Genomic DNA, 21,805 nt, shown 5'->3' on the forward strand with positions numbered 1-21,805 from the left:
CTTTATTTATTGATCTAGTGACATCTTCAAAACTCACTGGTAACAGACTATACATACTTCTCTTCTATCCACAATATATACACAAGGATTGATTACATATTCTTATCTTCTAAATTATATATTTAAATGACATATTCTTATCTCCTAAATTAATTAGTCAAACTCTTTACATCAAGGATTGGTGACAAGTTGTGGACAGACTATGCTTGAACAGGATGTACACTGAGAATAAATGACATCAAACTAATTAGAAACTAAATAAATCACTTTTATTTAACAAATAAATTTCTTCTGAAGTCTCTTTAGAAATTAAACAATAGAAACAAATAAACTATCTGGCATTCCTCAAATCCACGTGTAGGATGCTATGGAAGTGGTACTTAGAGGGAAATTAATCTCCATTGCCTCCTGTCATGAAGAGCAAAAAGAAAACATTAGAAGTGAAATGATATCTAGAATAAGAAAACTAGAAGATGAACACAAAAAGGCCACCCAATCTATAAACTTACTTGCTTGAAAATTAAAGGAAAACACCTCCTCACATTCTATACAAGCTATTAAAGGCACCGAGGAAAAACTCAAACTAATTCTGTAAAATTAGCTGACGTATTTGCTGAATACTACCAAACCATTTGTACATCAGACAATCCTGACACTAATCATATTTTAAATTATTTATCATCACACGAAATTATTTGGAAAGAAACTCACAAAAACATAAACAATATCTGGACCAACAAATCACAACAGATGTTACAGTCACTATCAAATCCTTGAAAAAAATAATAAAGCTTCAGACAGGGATGGATTCCCTGCCAAATTTTTACAAAAAAATACATTCACCTACTCTCAACTCCACTAACTGCCACAGGCAATTCTGTTATGATAGGAGGTAGCATCCCTCTATCTTGGTCAGAGGCTGAAATAGTAGTTACTCCAAAAAAGGACAACAATATTACAAATACTAAATCTTCTCAACCAATACCCTTACTGAATCAAGACCAAAAGATCTTTACAAGCATATTTGCCAAAAGATTTTCTAAATTTAAATAACCAACTACATTCACCTTGACCAGACTGGCTTTATGCCAATAAGGAATCTTTTTGACAATACACGTAACACTTTAACTATAATTAATTTCTGTGAAGCATACAAAACCCCTGCATTACTTCTGGCCTTTGATGTAGAGAAGGCATTTGATTAAGTGGAAATACCATATCTAAAACTTTTACTTCAAAAAATGGGTTTTGGTGACCAATTCTAAAATGCCATTAATGCTCTTTATCTTTCTCCAAAAGCTACAGTTAGGACTAACAATGTACATTCAATAGATATCCATATAGCAAGGGGAACTAGACAAGGCTGTCCCCTTTCCCCATTTCTGTTTGCCATAACTATAGACAGGGCTGGTGCTACCATTAGACCAACGAGGCAGCCGCCTTGGGCACAGACCTCAAGGGGGGCATAGTTTTATACAGATTACTTTCTTGAAAAAAATGCAACTAAGAGGCGGTCCCGCAGGTATGGAGGTCCCAGTCCATGAAGGGCTTTAAATACCAAGGTTAACACCTTGAACCGGATCTGGAACTCCACTGGAAGCCAGTGCAGCTGGCACAGCACATGATGAATGTGCGCTTGGATGGGCGTTCCGGTAAGGACGTGTGCCGCTTCATTCTGGATCAGCTGTAACTTCCGGGTCAGGCCCAAGGGCAGTCCAGGATAGAGTGAGTTGCAGTAATCTAGCCTGGAGGTGACTGTTGCATGGATTACTGTGGCCAGGTCCTGTGGTGAAAGATAGGGCGCCAGTTGCCTGCCCTGTCGAAGATGAAAAAAGGCAGACCTGGCAACAGTCATGACCTGGGCCTCCATTGAAAGTGTGGCATCCAAGGTCACACCCAGACTCCTCACCATCAGGGAAGGTTTCAATTGTACCCCATTGAGGGCTGGGAGCCGGTTCCCAGCTTGATTGCCCCATGATCCAGACACAGAAGCTCTGTCTTCAGGGGATTCAATTTCAGGCGACTCTGATGTAACCATACCGTCACAGCCCCAAGACCCTTGACCAAGGAATCCAAAGCAAGATCGGACTGGCCATCTGTAATGATTCCAAGTAAATGTGTGCATGTATCTTTAAATGCTTGATGAGATAGGTGAAGAGTGGGGGGTGAAGGAGATGGATGAGTGAGTGATATGATTGGTTGAGGACTGAGAGGGTGGGTGGCGTGAATGCAATTTGAGACTGAGAGTAGAGAGAAAATTTTTAGTCAGAAGAAAGCAGGCTAGCTGTGTGCTGCCTGAATATGTTGAAATGTTTATGAGAGAAATATAACCTGTGTGGAACCTGAACTGAGCATGTTTGTGAAAGGACACTCAGTCAGGGAAAGAGAGGCCAGCTGTGTGAATGAGAGTAAATGAAGTAACTTTAAGAACCGAGAACTACGTTTATGAAACCGATACGCTTCTTGACTAAATAAAAGTTTATTTTTGTTTTGTTATATCCCAGTGTAGCTGTCATTGCTATATCCCATTCCTATCTTCAGGGCCACATAGAACCACGAAGGAGCCTGATGCTTAGGAACGTTACCAAAGGGAAAATTTAAATAAAATATCTTGGAATAAAATATTCCTGGTGGCAGCAGACTACCCAGAGGGTTAAGGGATAGATTAAAAGAAAAATCTACCCTAGAGAAAGTAAAGGTCATAACACCATCCATCAGCAGATAGAGCTGAGTGTCATCCGCATACCAGTGACAACCTAGCCCAAAGCTGCGGGCTAACGGGGCAAGGGGGCACATATAGATGTTAAATAGCATCGGGGAAAGAATCGCCCCCTGAGGGACGCCACATACCAAAGAATGGTAAGCAGACATCTGTTCCCCGAGTGCCACCCTCTGTCCTAGATTGTGAAGGAAGGAGTTCAGCCATTGCAGGGCTGTTCCACGAATCCCCACATTGGCAAGGCAGTGGGTCAGAAGATTATGATTGACCATGTCAAATGCTGCTGTAAGATCTAAAAGTATCAGCAGTGCCGACCCACTCCGGTCCAGGTGTCGCCGCAGATCATCTGTGAGGGCAACCAGAGCCGTCTCTGTACCATGGCCAGGCCTGAAGCTGGACTGGAATGGATCCAGGATAGAGGCATCACCCAGGTATACCTGCAGCTGTTCCGCTACCACCCTCTCAATTACCTTACCCAGGAACGGAATATTCGAAACTGGGCGATAATTGGCTGGATCAGCAGGATCCAGTAATGGTTTCTTTAATAAGGACCGCACCACTGCCTCTTTCAGTGAGTCTGGAAAAAACCCAGAACTCAGAGAAAGATTAATGATGTCAGCTAATGGTGCCCAAATCCCATCACCACCACTTTTCACCAGCCATGATGGGTACGGGTCCAGTGGACATGTGGTAGGTTTCATAGCATGCAGGACCCTGCCTACCTCCTCCTGGACGAGTGGCCTGAATTGATCTAATATCAACCCTGAGGACAACCAAGGGGCCTCCAGTACACATACTGCATCAACTGTGGTGGACAGATCCCGGCGGAGTGACAAGATAATAATAATAAGCCTTACAGCTTATTACCGAATTTACATTTTTATTTGTCCCATGTGTGAGGGACGTTAAAGACCGAATCACTCTGGAAAGTTGTGCTGGGCGAGAACTAGTGGGCGCAGTGGAAGCTGCATAGTAGTCTCTCTTTGCAGTTTTCAGTGCCATCTCATAGGACTTCATAAACGTAAAGATGTTTAAGAGCATAAAGATGTTCTTGTCACTTCATCATGGAGTCGCCGCCACACCTGCTCTAGCCATCTCAGCTCCCATTTGATTTGTTGTAGCTCATTAGTATACCAAGGAGCGACTCTAGTTCGGGGGCGGAGAGAGCGACGGGGAGCAATCTCATCAATAGCTTCAGAGAAATGGGCATTCCAGTCCTCTATCAGCTCATCCAATTAGCCACCAGGGGACATTGGATCCTGCAGAGCGTTCTGCGATTCAATTGGATCCATTTGACTCCACAGGCGAGCATAAATCAGCTCGTCGCCCAAGCAGGAGGGGGTCATGGTGCCCAGACAAGCCCTCAGGATGAGGTGGTCTGACCATGGCACAGCTATAGCTTCATCCAGATCCACCTGTATCCCAAACCCAAAGATCAAATCCAGTGTGTGTCCTGCTCGATTTGTGGGCATTGATACAAACTGGGAGAGTCCTAATACTGCCATGGAGGCTATCATGTCCATGGCCTGTGGGGAGGTAGCATCATCAGCATGGACATTGATGTCCCCTAAGACCAGAAGCCTGGGGTACTCCAAGGCCCAGCCAGCCACCGCCTCTAACAGGCTAGGCACAGCATCTGCTGGTGTGTTGGGCGATCGGTACACCAGACAGATGGCTATACTCTCCTCGGCATCCCACACCAGGCCCACACAATCAATGCCAGCAATCTTTGGCAAGGGGAGCAGCCTGATGGAGAAAGACTCTCAAATAAGCACCACTACCCCAACAAGACATTTACCAATATGTAAAACAAGTATGAGAAACCTGTACCATAAATGTGTTGGAATATATGTGTGTTGCAAGGTCTGAGATTCAGTCATTATGGGGTTAATGTGTTTACCTACCATGCTATTGTTTAGATTGACCTGGAAGGGGAACCTGGCTCAAAGCCAATAATCTGCAAGCCCGGGAAACTTGAGAGTGTTTGTAAACTGTTATTGGTCAACAGGTCAGGTGATTTTCTTTCAGGGTCAAGAAGACAGAGGAAGAAGAAGATTCTCCATTCAGTTATCCCAGCTCTTTGTTTGAGAATGTAGCTCCAGGCATTTGTTATTTTGTAGGCAAGCCAGATAACCTTTTTTCCTTTAGAAGTAAATGATTTTAAAAGCTAAACTCGTGTGCTGACTCTCTATTGATTCAAGATCCATTGCACCTCTGAAGAAAAGCTATTTTTTAACCGTTTCCCCCAACAAAGTGGACCAGTTGAAGTAATTATTAAGGTGAAAAAGATGCTAGCAATTCATGTATATTGTTCTTTGAATAACAGCAGTATGGTATGGCTCTGAATAGGCAATATGAGACCATTAACTCTCGAAAAAGGCAAACCTTATGAGTTATATCATCCTGCTTTCAGATAATACTGCCAGTCATTGCTGTGTCTCAAAATAGTCTAGGAGACTCAAAGTTATCTCAGAAGTCTCAGTCAACGTGAGAGGAACAATCCTTACTGAAACTATTCCTTTTTAGCTCTCCAGAGAGCCAGCTAAAAAGAAGAAAGCAAACAAACAAAGTTACTGCAGACAAAAGTATCTCCTTTTCAAGTACAACATAATTCTCTCTCTCATTGTCTCACAGTAAACATGAGAAGGGGGTGGGGGTAGAAGACACTCTGTTGTGCCAGTCAGGAAAAAGGTGGGGAAATAGCTTCCAATGCTACAAAAAGAAACTTTTCAGCAACTTGAGGAAGCCAAGTAAGAAGTGAGAAGGAAAACAAAAGGGAAAAGGTGGGAAACTGCCTCCAGAGCTAAGAAAAAAAACCACTTCATAGAGCAAACTGTATCCCAGCAACACCAAGAAAAGAGGCAGAGCGGAAAACACTAAAATCTTCACAGCTATTCTGCTGTGTCTGGAAAGAAATGGGCAGAAAGTCAGCTTCATGGCTGCAATAAAAGGGAGGAAAGTAGGGAAATTCTACTGTAGCAATGCGCAGAGCATACTTGCTGCAGAGGAACAAGTGCAGGGAAAAATACCTCTGCACTAGAGCCTACAACTATATAGTCAAGCTTTTAAGGTTTCCTCAAAATCTGAAAATCCTTTAAAGAGTTATGATGACCTCGTCCAATCCTTAAGGCCACTTTTGGTAGGTGCTCGAGAGGGAAAACTGGTCAAGACCAATTTGTCATCTAAACCTTGGTTTGATCAAAGCTGTATTTGTGCTAAAAATGCTTTAATCTATGCCTATAAGCTAGCACTGAGAGCTGATGAAAAGACCAGACAGGATGCATATCGTTCTCTTTCATTTTTAAAAAAGAAAGATAAATCACTGGTTGCCCGCTGTAAGAAAGAACATACCAGAAAACTGTTGGCCAATATAATTGAAGCAGCTACGAGCAAAAACTCAGTGGTGTTCTGGAAACTAGCGTCAAACCGCGCCTCCACAGCCGCCTCCCCCTTGGCTTCCTCTATCCCCCCAGATAAATGGACTTCTTTTTTCCAAAAAATGTATGATGATCCTATTCAACACCCTCCTGCCCTAACAATAGAAAATCTGGCCAAATGCCCCCCAGTTCATGCCGAAGAGGTAAAAGCTTATATTAGCCAGTTAAAGAATGCAAAAGCCCCTGGGCTTGATGGAATATCTTCAGAATTACTAAAAACAAATAAGGACTGGTGGACAACTTTCCTAGCCTCCCTATTTACTTATATTGATGAAACCGGCTACATCCCCAATGATTGGGGAATGGCTATAGTAGTCCCCTTCCATAAGAAGGGAAAGAAGGAGGATTCATCCAATTATAGACCAATCAGCTTACTAAGCATTGTAAGCCAGTTGTCTACAAAACATCTGCTGGAGAAATTTTCAGACTGGCTAGAACAGGAGGATATAATTGCTGATGAGCAAGCTGGGTTTACAGCTGGCAGGTCAACAATAGATCACTGCCTAGTAATGCAACACCTCGTAGAGAAATACGCTACAGGAGACCAAGCATCACTTTACTGGGCATTTGTTGATTTAAAAGCAGCTTTTGACACAGTCTCTAGAAATAGACTTTGGAGGAAACCGCAGGCCTCCTCTATTGATAGGCGACTGCTGTCCCTTTTGGGGGCTATGCACAAGCAAACTGCCCTGAGTAAGGTGCAGCCGAATTGGGCATTTGACTGACCCCATTCAAACTTACAGGCAGGTGTGCCTTCTAGCCCCCTTTCTGTTTATCTTCTACATCAACAATTTGGTAAACCTTTTGAATGACCCTGGATTGCACCCTCCCAAATAAGCAAACAGGCACATTCACATACTGCTCTATGCAGATGATGCTGTATTACTTTCTAGGACCCCCATAGGGCTGAAATGAGCCCTAAAAAAATTCTCCCAATTCTGTGATACTAAACACCTTCTAACTAATTACCAAAAAACTAAGATCCTGGCTTTTGGTAAAAATCCAAAGATCAGACGATGGGAGCTTCAGGGGCATCAGTTAGAGCAACTTACCAGCTTCAAATATTTGGGTGTAGTTTTGCAAGCCTCAGGTACCAAAACAACACATAGCAGCTTCATTGCTGATGTGGGAGAAAAAACAGCACATGGTATACTGAAATTCTATCAATCACAAGGGGGGCAGTATGTACCGGCTGCACTCAGATTGTTTAAAGCCAAACCATTGGCCCAATTAGTATACGGACCATTCTTGGGGCTGCCATCCTCCTCTTTCTCTCAACTTGAGAGAGTGAAGTCCAAATTCCTTAGAGCCCTATTACAAGTGCCCAAATGTATGCCTAACTCATGGGTTAGACTGGAAACAGGAATGTTAAGGGTAGAGGCCAGAATCACCATCCTTTCCATTTTTAAATGGCTGTCAGGACGTCTAAACCCGCAAGGTCTGCTCCTTCTGTTATTCCAAGACAAATTTCAATCTAATTGGCAAAAGGCGACTCTGAAGTCCCTGGGAAAATTGGGTCTTTCCCCTCAAAGTTTGCTAGTCATTGGGTTAGACTGAGCAAAATCACTCTTTAAGCAAAGAGTGACAGACATTGAAAGACAAACAGATTTATTTAGAGCACCAGGTTTTATTTCTTCAGATACTACTAAATATATTGCTGCTCCTGCGCCCTATTTTTACTTTCTTGAATCCAGTAACTCCAGAAGGGCATTTACTTTAGCTAGGAGTTCAACTCCACCCTCTGCCATTCTGGAAGGAAAGTTTAAAGCTGTCCCTTACTCTCTTAGGCTTTGCTCCTATCCCCTAAGAGAAACTGACTCAATGGAGCACATCTTCTTTAACTGCCCAAGTCACAGTAAAATTAGAGCGGAAACCATCAGTCCATTAGTAGAAAGATTCCCTGGAAGTTCAAATAAAATCAAACTTGATTATCTTTTGTCTGATCGGAATCACCAGACAACACATCAAGTAGCAAGATTCTGTGGCCAGGTCTACAAGCAACGTAAATCACATAAGGCAGACTGAATGTATTTTAACCTTTTAAACAACTAATTTATGATGATCTTATTTTTTTACTCTTATATTTATTCATCGTTCTTCCCCTGTATCCAATCTCAACTGTTTTTAAACTGATTTGCAAATGGTTTTATATGTACTGGTCGCAGACTATAATAATAAATGTGACTTGACTACCTCTGCACTAAGAATAGCAGAAATACCTGAACCTACTTCGTGGGGTGAATTATCCTAGCTACCACCAGAAGAAGCTGAGAAATGGAGAAAAGTGGAGGGTGTGGTGTCGGTGTTGAAGAGAATGATAGCACATTGAAAGAGCTCCGTCTCTCCCATGCCTGAAATTTAAAATTTATGTTGAAAAGGTAAAGTAAAAATATTTACCCTTCCAACGTAAAGATACGCTAAGAGATCCGAAAGGCAGATTCATATTTATTAAAGGCACTATAGAAAACCAAACTTACACATTTGGCTCAATTTATGCCCCAAACCAAGACAGCCTAATGAAATTCTAAAACAAAGTTCATTAGAATACACATGTATCACTTAGTATAATGTGCTCTAAACCATATTTTCATGACAAACCCACAGAAACAGCAGCAACATAATCTAAGAGTATAATGGAGAGCAACAAATAGAAACAGAAGGATTAAAAGTATCCTGCTCACTAGGTTGGAGGCAAGTTCTGACGACAACAGGGCCAACAACAAAGATTCTCAGGTCAAACTCCATGGTCAAGTAACAGATTCCAAAATCAAAGACTGTGACCCACCAAGGCTCAGGCAGCCAGAACCTAAGAGCTCACCAACAGCCAAGTCCAGAATATCACAATTGTGACTAGCTAATCCCATGCTAGCTGCGGCCTTATAAAGGGAGTTTCTCCTACAGGCTGGGTTCATTAAGCTTCTTTCTCCAAGCTGGCTCATCTCTGCTACTCAAGAGGAGTAGATCAGATCCTGTACTGGCTCTCCTGACATTTCCTCAGTAGGGGGAAGGCTTTGGGCTGCCAGGCATGCGCTCCTGTGCTTGGTCCATGCCTCTGCCCTTACCCTCAGCCTTCGCTGCTCCTGGAGTTCTTTGGGAGACAGGGGCATGTCTGGCAGCAGGCAGGTCCATGCTAAGGCCGCCTGGCTTGATGACACTGTGGTTGCCAACCCTCCTGGATATCCCCACAAATTATAACTGATCTCCAAATGACATATTTTAACATTCTCCGAGACATGGGGGCTTCTTAGGCTGGCCTATGTGGAATTATACCCCACATAGGTACTACCTGACAATTGATGCCAACCCACCTAGAGAACTCCGAGAGTTACAAATGACTTTCAAATGACAAGTTTTAATTATCTCAAACAGAATGGTGGCTTTGGAGTGTGGCTTCTGTGGAATTATACCCCACTGAGGACCCTCCATATTATGATTGCCGTACCTGGAGATCTCCTTCCATTTCAGCTGAACTCCATATGTCCTATTTTACCTAAATTGGAGACAATGGTGGTATTGGCACCAGCACATGTGCTTGGTGTCAGGCCACAATCTTTGGCTGCGAATGTGGCCTGTCTCCAAGCACCCAGTATTAGACATGGCTTTGAATAAGGAAGTGGTGAAAATATAAGCCCCCTGAAACCCCAAGTTGGCAACTACTGTAAGGAGGTGCTTCAGACACCCAGTTGCCAATACCCAATACCACCATTGTCTCCAATGTGCTGGTGCTGGTGCTGATCCAGTCTCTGGTTCTGGACCTAAGGCCTCGAATGTGGCCTCCCTCCAAGCACCCTATATTAGACTTGGCTTTGAATAAAGAAGTGGTGAAAATATAAGCCCCCTGAAACCCCAAGATGGCAACTACTGTAAGGAGGTGCTTCAGACACCCAGTTGCCAATACCCAATACCACCATTGTCTCCAATTTAGGTAAAATAGGACATATGGAGTTCAGCTGAAATGGAAGGAGATCTCCAGGTACGGCAATCATAATATGGAGGGTCCTCAGTGGGGTATAATTTGTAACTCTTGGAGTTCTCTAGGTGGGTTGGCATCAATTGTCAGGTAGTACCTATGTGGGGTATAATTCCACATAGGCCAGCCTAAGAAGCCCCCATGTCTCGGAGAATGTTAAAATATGTCATTTGGAGATCAGTTGTAATTTGTGGGGATCTCCAGGAGGGTTGACAACCACAGTGTCATCAAGCCAGGCGGCCTTAGCATGGACCTGCCTGCTGCCAGAACTGCCACTGTCTCCCAAAGAACCCCAGGAGCAGCGAAGGCTGAGGGTAAGGGCAGAGGCATGGACCAAGCACAGGAGCGCATGCCTGGCAGCCCACGGCCTTCCCCCTGCTGAGGAAATGTCAGGAGAGCCAGTACAGGATCTGATCTACTTCTCCTGAGTAGCAGAGATGAGCCAGCTTGGAGAAAGAAGCTTAATGAACCCAGCCTCACCTGTAGGAGAAACTCCCTTTATAAGGCCGCCGCTAGCATGGGATTAGCTAGTCACAATTGTGGTAAGGGACAGCTTTAAACTTTCCTTAAAACCTTAAAAGGAAACCTTAAAAGCTTGACTATATAGTTGTAGGTTCTAGTGCAGAGGTATTTTTCCCTGCACTTGTTCCTCTGCAGCAAGTATGCTCTGCGCATTGCTACAGCAGAATTTCCCTACTTTCCTCCCTTTTATTGCAGCCATGAAGCTGACTTTCTGCCCATTTCTTTCCAGACACAGCAGAATAGCTGTGAAGATTTTAGTGTTTTCCACTCTGCCTCTTTTCTTGGTGTTGCTGGGTTACAGTTTGCTCTATGAAGTGGGTTTTTTTCTTAGCTCTGGAGGCAGTTTCCCACCTTTTCCCTTTTGTTTTCCTTCTCACTTCTTGCTTGGCTTCCTCAAGTTGCTGAAAAGTTTCTTTTTGTAGCATTGGAAGCTATTTCCCCACCTTTTTCCTGGCTGGCACAACAGAGTGTCTTCTACTCCCACCCCCTTCTCATGTTTGCTGTGAGACAATGAGAGAGAGAATTGTGTTGTACTTGAAAAGGAGATACTTTTGTCTGCAGTAACTTTGTTTGCTTTCTTCTTTTTAGCTGGCTCTCTGGAGAGCTAAAAAGGAGTAGTTTCACTAAGGAATGTTCCTCTCAAGTGGACTGAGTCTTCTGAGATAACTTTGAGTAATTGAGAGGGTGGTAGCGGAACAGCTGCAGGTATACCTGGGTGATGCCTCTATCCTGGATCCATTCCAGTCCAGCTTCAGGCCTGGCCATGGTACAGAGACGGCTCTGGTTGCCCTCACAGATGATCTGCGGCGACACCTGGACCGGAGTGGGTCGGCACTGCTGATACTTTTAGATCTTACAGCAGCATTTGACATGGTCAATCATAATCTTCTGACCCACTGCCTTGCCGATGTGGGGATTCGTGGAACAGCCCTGCAATGGCTGAACTCCTTCCTTCACAATCTAGGACAGAGGGTGGCACTCGGGGAACAGATGTCTGCTTACCATTCTTTGGTATGTGGCGTCCCTCAGGGGGCGATTCTTTCCCCGATGCTATTTAACATCTATATGTGCCCCCTTGCCCCGTTAGCCCGCAGCTTTGGGCTAGGTTGTCACTGGTATGCGGATGACACTCAGCTCTATCTGCTGATGGATGGTGTTATGACCTTTACTTTCTCTAGGGTAGATTTTTCTTTTAATCTATCCCTTAACCCTCTGGGTAGTCTGCTGCCACCAGGAATATTTTATTCCAAGATATTTTATTTAAATTTTCCCTTTGGTAACGTTCCTAAGCATCAGGCTCCTTCGTGGTTCTATGTGGCCCTGAAGATAGGAATGGGATATAGCAATGACAGCTACACTGTTTTGCTATAGCAAAGCAAAAATAAGCTTTTATTTATTCGAGAAGCGTATCGGTTTCATAAACGTAGTTCTCGGTTCTTAAAGTTACTTCATTTACTCTCATTCACACAGCTGGCCTCTCTTTCCCTGACTGAGTGTCCTTTCACAAACATGCTCAGTTCAGGTTCCACACAGGTTATATTTCTCTCATAAACATTTCAACATATTCAGGCAGCACACAGCTAGCCTGCTTTCTTCTGACTAAAAATTTTCTCTCTACTCTCAGTCTCAAACTGCATTCACTCCACCCACCCTCTCAGTCCTCAACCAATCATATTGTCAGAAACTGTTTTAACCTAAGTAATGCCATATTTAATCGTGTAGTGTTTAGACTTCTTTCCCTCCAGGCAACACCTGCAAGGAGCCGATTCCATGGGAAAGGATCCTGTCTTATCTGCTGTTTCGACCTTGGCCAGCTCAGCGCACCTCTGAGAAGTTTTGCTGTATGAACTCGGGGGGGAGGCTGGGCTCCGGGAGTGTGAAATGTAACAACCTTTGCTCTATGATTCATTCCTAGCAACGCTTTGCTCGGCCAGGATCTCTAATCCTGGAATATGCACATCTGGGCTTGAATGCTGTCTTTCACAATAAACCTTTTGAAATCAAAAGACCTCGTCTTCTTGCAGAAGGGAGTGAAACAGACTATCAAGTCTGGAATGCCATAGCCTGACACATATCACTCACTCATCCATCTCCTTCACCCCCTACTCTTCACCTATCTCATCAAGCATTTAAAGATACATGCACACATTTACTTGGAATCATTACAGATGGCCAGTCTGATCTTGCTTTGGATTCCTTGGTCAAGGGTCTTGAGGCTGTGACGGTAAGGTTACATCAGAGTCGCCTGAAATTGAATCCCCTGAAGACAGAGCTCCTGTGTCTGGATCATGGGGCAATCGAGCTGGGAACCGGCTCCCAGCTGTTGATGGGGTACAATTGAAAACTTCCCTGATGGTGAGGAGTCTGGGTGTGACCTTGGATGCTACACTTTCAATGAAGGCCCAGGTCATGACTGTTGCCAGGTCTGCCTTTTTTCATCTTCGACAGGGCAGGCAACTGGCGCCCTATCTTTCACCACAGGACCTGGCCACAGTAATCCATGCAACGGTCACCTCCAGGCTAGACTACTGCAACTCTATCCTGGACTGCCCTTGGGTCTGACCTGGAAGTTACAGCTGATCCAGAATACAGCGGCACGCTTCCTTACCGGAACGCCCATCCAAGCGCACATTCATCATGTGCTGTGCCAGCTGCACTGGCTTCCAGTGGAGTTCCAGATCTGGTTCAAGGTGTTAACCTTGGTATTTAAAGCCCTTCATGGACTGGGACCTCCATACCTGTGGGACCGCCTCTTTCATTACGTCCCCTGCAGGGTGTTGCGCTCTGCAGACAAGCAACTCCTGGTGGTCCCTGGCCCAAAGGACATCCATCTGGCCTCAACCAGGGCGAGGGCTTTTTCTGCCCTGGCCCTGGCCTAGTGGAATGCTCTCCCGCTGGAGATCTGGGCCCTGTGGGACCTGTTACAGTTTTGCAGGGCTTGTCAAATGGAGATGTTCTGCTGGGCCTTTGGCTGAGTGCCAGCGAGTGTCCTTCTTCTTCCATCTAAGACCACCATTTCTTCCGGAGCTGCCCTCAGCCATCTGCCATGCCTGTATACGGACTCCCAATATTTGTTTAAATACCCTGCTCCTGGACTATTTTAATTATTTTTTAAAAAATATTATTGATTTTATGTTTCTGTGATTTTAATGTATTTTTTAATGTTGTTAGCCACCCTTAGCCCATCTGTGAGGAGGGCAGGGTATACATCAAATAAATAAATAAATAAATAAATAAATAAATAAATAAATAAATAAATAAATAAATAAATAAATAAATAAATAAATAAATAAATAAATAAAAAAAAGTTACGGTGAGCTTTTGAGCTGCTTGATGTCTGTGGACAGGACCATTTAGGGGGTGCTCAATAGGTTTTCTCAGTTGCATTTTTTTCAAGAAAGTAATCTGTATAAAACTATGCCCCTCTTGAGGTCTGTGCCCAAGGCAGCTGCCTCTTTGGTCTAATGGTAGCATTGGCCCTGTCTATAGTTATGGCAAACAGAAATGGGGAAAGGGGACAGCCTTGTCTAGTTCCCCTTGCTATATGGATATCTATTGAATGTACATTGTTAGTCCTAACTGTAGCTTTTGGAGAAAGATAAAGAGCATTAATGGCATTTTAGAATTGGTCACCAAAACCCATTTTTTGAAGTAAAAGTTTTAGATATGGTATTTCCACTTAATCAAATGCCTTCTCTATATCAAAGGCCAGAAGTAATGCAGGGGTTTTGTATGCTTCACAGAAATTAATTATAGTTAAAGTGTTACGTGTATTGTCTGGTCAAGGTGAGTGTAGTTGGTTATTTAAATTTAGAAAATCTTTTGGCAAATATGCTTGTAAAGATCTTTTGGTCTTGATTCAGTAAGGGTATTGGTTGAGAAAATTTAGTATTTGTAATATGGTTGTCCTTTTTTGGAGTAACTACTATTTCAGCCTCTGACCAAGAAAGAGGGATGCTACCTCCTAACATAACAGAGTTGCATGTGGCAGTTAGTGGAGCTGAAAGTAGGTGAATGTATTTTTTTGTAAAAATTTGGCAGGGAATCCATCCCTGTCTGAAGCTTTGTTATTTTTTTCAAGGATCTGATAGTGACTGTAACATCTTCTGTTGTGACTGGTTGGTCCAGATATTGTTTATGTTCTTGTGAGTTTTTTTCCAAATTTCCTGTGATGATAAATAATTTAAAATATGATTAGTGTCAGGATTGTCTGATGTACAAATGATTTGGTAGTATTCAGCAAATACATCAGCTAATTTTACAGAATTGGTTTGGGTTTTTCCTGGGTGCCTTTAATAGCTTGTATAGAACGTGAGGAGGTTTTTTCCTCTAATTTTCATGCAAGCAAGTTTATAGATTGGGTGGCCTTTTTTGTGTTCATCTTCTAGTTTTCTTATTCTAGATATCATTTCATTTCTAATGTTTTCTTTTTGCTCTTCATGACAGGAGGCAACGGAGATTAATTTCCCTCTAAGTAGCACTTCCATAGCATCCTACACGTGGATTTGAGGAATGCCACATAGTTTGTTTCTATTGTTTAATTTCTAAAGAGACTTCAGAAGAAATTTATTTGTTAAATAAAAGTGATTTATTTAGTTTCCAATTTGTTTGATGTCATTTATTCTCAGTGTACATTCTGTCCAAGCATAGTCTGTCCACAACTTGTCACCAATCCTTGATGTAAAAGTTTGACTAATTAATTTAGGAGATAAGAATATGTCATTTAAATATGTAATTTAGAAGATAAGAATATGTAATCAATCCTTGTGTATATATTGTGGATAGAAGAGAAGTATGTATAGTCTGTTACCAGTGGGTTTTGAAGATGTCACTAGATCAATAAATAAAGCCTAAGAGCCATTAATTGATCTTAGCAGCTTAGTAACTGTATTGTTAATTTTAATTGCTTTGACACGATAGGCAGTAAAATTTAAAAGGTCATTCAGAGAGGAGTGATACAAATGTTTACTGCTGACACATTGATTTGCCCATGCTGAACGAAAGCAGAATTGAAAGCCAAGAGAATCAAGTGTACTCTGCATGAAGACAGCTCGTCAGGTTGTTTTGATCTACAAGCAGCTCTCCACACTGAAAGCAGTGAAAGCAGCTTTCTCAGTAATCATGCTTTGCGGTATTATCCAATACAATTTTTAAAGTTTGTATATGTACACTCACACATTATGCAATGCATTTATATTTTGTATCACTTTCATATTTATCAAAATACTTAATTTCACAGGTCAAGGGATGGTGTCATGGAAATATAAATAATAATAACAACTGTGCTTATATACCGCTCTTCTACACATATTAGTGCCTCACCCAGAGCAGTGAACAAGTTAGTGTTATTCTTATCCCCACAATGGAGCTGGGGCTGAGAGGAGTGGCTGACCCAAGGCCACCTACTGAGCTCATGTCAGTAGTGGGATTCAAACCAGTAGACTGCTGATTATGGTTTAGAACACATACTTCGTGAAACATATGCATTCTAAATAACGCTGTATGAACATCACTGTAGTTCTTTTTCTAGTATGGTGTATAACTGGTGCTTTATCTTTGACAGCCAATTAAAAATAGTGAACAGTATCAGATACATGTTCTGTAATTGTTAGCAGAGACCAAGGATGATCTGGTCATGTAACTTTTCCTGTCATTTTTACTATCCATCTCTCTTATCTTGCAGCTGGGCATAGTGGTACTTTTGGCTAGGTAGAATGTCACATGATTGGAAATAGTAAAAAAGAATTAAATTATGATTGGTTTGATATTTATCTTTGTTATCATATGAAAGGATCTTAGATTTCTGCCTAAGATAATATATAAAAATGGTAATCCAAATAGCAGATCAGGGTTTTGGCCAAAAGAAATCTCATGAAGATCTAGGCAGGAAAGTTACCCTTGTAATATGTGCTACGGTAACTTGAATGCATTTCATCGTTAATCTGACTGAGTTAGATTTCATTAAGAAATGTTAGGAAACTTAATTCTTGTTGTGTTCATCTGTTCTATTTTTCTGTTTTATTTAAATAAACATTTATATTTTGATACCTCACGTAATGAAAACGACTAGCATTTGTTAATGAAAGAAGCCATTAAACTCTTAGGAGGAGTCTGTCTCCTGGTTGGGAGAGTGCAACAAAAACATACATCCCGTTTATTTTGTACTGAAAAGCAGTTTCTCTAAAACACAGAAACGTGTTTTCAGTTCTCACTTGAAGTTTTCAAGCTGCTCAGGATTTAAGATAAAACCTTCAACCCATCTCTACCGAGAATTTAATACTTTTTACTTAATGTTTAAAAGTTATGTCTAATATTTATGCCTAATATGATTATAGAAGCAATACTGTTTGAATTATCTATAAACTTATTTGAGTTGGGTTGTTAGTAAAATTACAATTTTATGAAATTTTTACCATTTTATAACATTACAACTTTGTACCAAAAAAGTTTTGCATGTAGAAGTTGCCAAAAATAAAATTCCCCATCCCCATCCGAAGACGCAGACGCAGACACAAAGACAACCAGGCCCCCGGGGGTCACGGCTGCGCCGCTCCCCCCGACGCCCCCCACCCCGCCTCCGGCGCTGGCCTTTCTTTAGTGCCCGTTCCGGGCTGTTTTGTGCTGTTCCGGGAGCTTTTTGGCATGGAACGGGTTAATAAAAGCGGAGCAGTCCAGAGTTTTCATTTCTAAAATATTGTTCCGGAGTGTCTCTAACACATCCCACTGTTTTTTGTGGCACTGGCCTTTCTTTAGTGCCCGTTCTGGGCTGTTTTGTGTTGTTCCAGGAGCTTTTTGGCATGGAACGGTTTAATAAAAGCGGGGCAGTCCAGAGTTTTCATTTCTAAAATATTGTTCTGGAGTGTCTCTAACACATCCCACTGTTTTTTACGGCACTGGCCTTTCTTTAGTGCCCGTTCCGGGCTGTTTTGTGCTGTTCCGGGAGCTTTTGGCATGGAACGGGTTAATAAACGCAGGGCAGTCCAGAGTTTTCATTTCTAAAATATTGTTCTGGAGTGTCTCTAACACATCCCAGTGTTTTTTGCGGCACTGGCCTTTCTTTAGTGCCCATTCCGGGCTGTTTTGTGCTGTTCCGGGAGCTTTTTGGCATGGAACGGGTTAATAAAAGCAGGGCAGTCCAGAGTTTTCATTTCTAAAATATTGTTCTAGAGTGTCTCTAACACATCTCACTGTTTTTTGTGGCACTGGCATTTCTTTAGTGCCCGTTCCGGGCTGTTTTGTGCTGTTCCGGGAGCTTTTTGGCATGGAATGGATTAATTAAAGGGTGCCAGTCCAGAGTTTTCATTTCTAAAATATTGTTCTGGAGTGTCTCTAACAGATCCCCCTCTTTTTTGTGGCACTGGCATTTCTTTAGTGCCCGGCCTGTTCCGTCCAGTTCCGGCTTTTACCCTGTCCCGATTTTTGGTTGGTTCCAGATTTCTACAAACCAAATCCTACTAGATATTGTATCCTATTGATTGTATTGACATACTCTCTGTAATCCGCCCAGAATCCCAATAGAAAGACAAACTATAAATACATAAATAAATAAATAAAAGATTTAAAAGCAAATATTTCAAGTAATTAGTAAACCTAACACGCAGAAGGCGCAAGATAAGCGCCAGTTTCCCCCTCCCTCCCGCTGGGAGGGTATAGAAGGTACAGGAGACCGGGCAACCCGATGCGGGAGAAGAAGCGACCAGACACTCCGCCCCCGCTTCCTGACGTGCCCGGGACGGAGGAGGTCCCGAGAAAGGCCGAACGCTTTTCTCTCTCTCTCTCTCTGCCCCTGGGCAAGACGGGCTGCCTTAGGCTGTGACAAGGCTCTGCAGGTCAGGAGGGGGCGCTCGTGCGGCGTCAGGGATCCTCCCGAGCGCTGAGGGATGGCGTCATCAGCGAGGGCCGCAGAGAGTTGGGCGCGTCTGTCAGGAGCCGCGATGTCGCCGCCGCCGCCGCCGCCGCCGCTCTTTAGCTTGCCTGAGGCACGGCTACGTTTCACGGTAAACGGGAGTTGTGCGGGCGGAGCTTGGCCTTAGCAGTCACCACCGTGGTTCGGACAAGAGAGGCAGGGCCCATTTTTCGCGCGCTTCCCTCCGAGGGAAGGCTTCGCGCTGTTTTGCGTTTGTGAATTGATCCCCTAGCCAAGTTGAGACAAAGCACTTTGCTCCAGTGGCGAGGCTATCGCGTGGCGGCGGGGAAGTCTGGCTCGGTGGCTGAGGGAGGGAGGAAGCGTTTTGCAAGCCCCGTGTTTGTTTAGATTTCTGGTTCAAGCTCACTAATTTTGGGAAGATTTCTGTTTGCCGGTTTTACATCTGAGAACTGTTCAGCGTGCAAATAATGATGCGAATTTTCCATGATAGGATTGAAGTCTCCCGTTTTATTTGTGTACGAATTTCCAGCCATGTAAGGGCTCATTAATGCTTATGCACCATTAGCTTCCTTATCATTGGATGACTCAGAAATTATTTTATGAAATGATTTCAATGGGTGGAGGGAAATGAGGTGCTGCGAAAGTTGTGTTTGATATGAGATGGCTTATTCATGCGTATGCACACACACGTCACCACTATATGCTGCTGTCATCGCTTTATGATCATGCATAGGTGAGCTGGTTGTATGATGCAAGTTAAGGAAACCCATTCAGCATATTAATATTAATAATAATAACTGCTTATATCAGAGCAGTGAACAAGTTAGTGTTGTTATCCCCACAATACAGCTGGGGAGCTGGGGCTGGGAGGAATGGCTTACCCAAGGCCACCTACTGAGCTCATGGCAGTAGTGGGATTCAAACCAGTAGAGTGCTGATTCGCAACCAAACCACTTAACCACTGTTTGATCAGTTTGCCACATGCACACTTAAAGGAAAAGAAACATTGCATGGTAAAACATAGTTGATTGTGCCAACACTGGAATTGAAGAATGGCTTATGTTAAATGGCTCCTTCCAGAGTAATGTATGGTTGTTGTCATTTTAGTGCTCACACCTATGCTCTACCTAATATAGCAATTTTGCATGAGTTGAGTTGTGAGATTGTACATAATCGTTTGGCTGCATTCTTGTATCATCTATGATTTTAATACTTTTCCATTTTTTAAATATGCCAGTTTAGAGACACAATACTAATCCTTATTCTACCACTGACGCCTAATGTTGGTAGAAATTACAGACAGAAAACTTAAGCCTACTTATTTGAAAGTAAGCTCCATTCAAATAGTTGGAGTATGCTTGTGAGAAACCAAGGTTTAGGACTCTGCTTTAAAGACTTTTTGGTGAAATGACAAAATACATGCATTTTGGCTGTGTCAAAGTCAGTATACAAAATGCACAAAATACTTGGGCTTTGCAAAGTAAAGGTTTTACCATTTGCATTTAATTTGTCTGGTATCATCACATGGTGATGTGGGCTTCAGGAAAAATCAGAATATTTCAAGAAAATTGTTAATGCCCTAAATAGATTTTGATAGATTTCATCTATATTGATTTTGATTTTAAATGTACTGCTTGTTAATTTTATGTTCCAGTATTAACAAATACTTGAGTTGAAATATTTGATTAGGAAAAAAATTTAAACTGTACTTGGTATTTTCAAGCATTCAGACTTTTAAGTGGAAATTATTTTATTGGAAAAATACTTTTAAAATGTAAAGATAATGTGATGGTATAATATTTCTCTTCCATTGTTTAATGTACTAAAAACTGTTGACACACTAATTTCAGCACAGCAAAGAACTTACATGTTCCATGGACACTCATCTGTTTCATCAGAATTTAAATCCAGTTCACAGAGGTCACTGGGGCACCTCATTATTTGTACTGTTTGTTAGTTCCATGTCAGACTGGTTCTTATAATAACCCTTCTGCCATGAGAAAAGAGACCTACGAATACAAATTGTAGCTTTGGTTTTGGTTGACCTGCACAACTGTTCAGATTAATTTCTTGTTTGGATTATTATATCTATTTATGGTTCTATTCCCCACCCACCCGATTTACAAATCAGTAAAGCATACATGTACACACAATTTTTAGCAATAATCATTTGACATTAATTACAGTTTTGAAACTGTCAGTCTTGCCTAATACTGTTGACATACCTTAGTAGTTTTATGAAATGACACATCTTTAGAAATTGAAAATTTTCTGCAGAAAAATGAAGTCCTGAAAAAATGTTTCACAGAAAATGTTCTGGATCATTTCTCTAGTATTACAAAGATATCTTCAGTACTTGATCTGAACATTTAAAATATTTTCTCATGTTGTATGTAGTCTTTGAAATGTACTTTAAAACATGTATTTTTATGTTAAATTTATGTATCAGTGCATTCATTTAAATGAGTAAAGAATGATAAACAAAGGACCACAGGGATAAATTACATTGAGTTAAATGTAATGTAATTCTAAGTAAATGTGTTTAGCATTTAATTGCAAATGTCTTTCTAAACTGTAAAGCCTTTTTGATGTCAATGAAATTCATGGAAATAGATTAATTTCTTCAAAACTCACACAAAATAATAAATAATGACTCTCTTAAAACCACTAAGATATTCTTAATGTATTGGTACACTTTACTGACTATGGATAATATTTCATTATCTTCTCAGAACTGTACTCGAGACGCTCTCAACAACAAAACCATCAAACCTTTATTGAGTGCCTTCAGCCAGATACCTGGAAGGTAACATACTTCAGTTTGCATCTTGTGTGCAATAAAACTTTATCTAGACAAAATAGAAGCCATGCTGGTTAGACAATCTGACTAATCCAAGTGTTGGACTACATCTCATGCAGGATGGGGCTTGTGCTCTTGGATCTTTTGGGATACCCAGGTGGTGGGGAGCAAGAATGAATTTTACAGCTTAAACAACTTCACCAGCTGTGTGCTTCCCTGAACAAAAAGGACAGATATTTTAATTAAATTTGTAAGACTGCAGTGTTTCAGAAAATATTTTGCTAGTTGCATTTTATGTGAACTGTTCAGTTGTTTATAAAAACTTGTTGCATTGCTGTACTGGAATAACCATTTTTGGTGCTGTTATTGACAGTGCAGTTAATGTGTGTTTCATGTTTTATATGCTGTTGTGTAAGCTGTTTTGGAATCTTTTGTAGGTGGAATGTTTTGAATAACTGTCTTAAGCTGTCTAAAACTGTTCTTGGTTTAT

At 41.9% G+C, this 21,805-nt stretch overlaps 1 protein-coding gene across 2 annotated transcripts in view; it reads left to right on the forward strand.

Annotated features, from left to right (window-relative positions):
- The first annotated feature begins 18,538 nt into the window (after positions 1 to 18,538).
- THOC1 (THO complex subunit 1) overlaps positions 18,539 to 21,805 on the forward strand; it is a 31,837-nt gene continuing 28,570 nt past the window's right edge. Inside the window, exons 1-2 of one of the 2 annotated variants that reach the window (XM_054985230.1) lie at positions 18,539 to 18,645; positions 21,248 to 21,321. In XM_054985230.1, coding sequence (XP_054841205.1) covers positions 18,583 to 18,645; positions 21,248 to 21,321 — 137 coding nt within the window. In that variant the 5' untranslated portion in view covers positions 18,539 to 18,582. Of the gene's footprint in view, positions 18,646 to 18,984; positions 19,049 to 21,247; positions 21,322 to 21,805 lie in introns of those variants that run through there. The other variant, XM_054985231.1, reaches the window with a different exon arrangement.

This window comes from Eublepharis macularius, chromosome 7 (assembly GCF_028583425.1).
Source record: "Eublepharis macularius isolate TG4126 chromosome 7, MPM_Emac_v1.0, whole genome shotgun sequence".
Taxonomy (NCBI): Eukaryota; Metazoa; Chordata; class Lepidosauria; order Squamata; family Eublepharidae; genus Eublepharis; species Eublepharis macularius.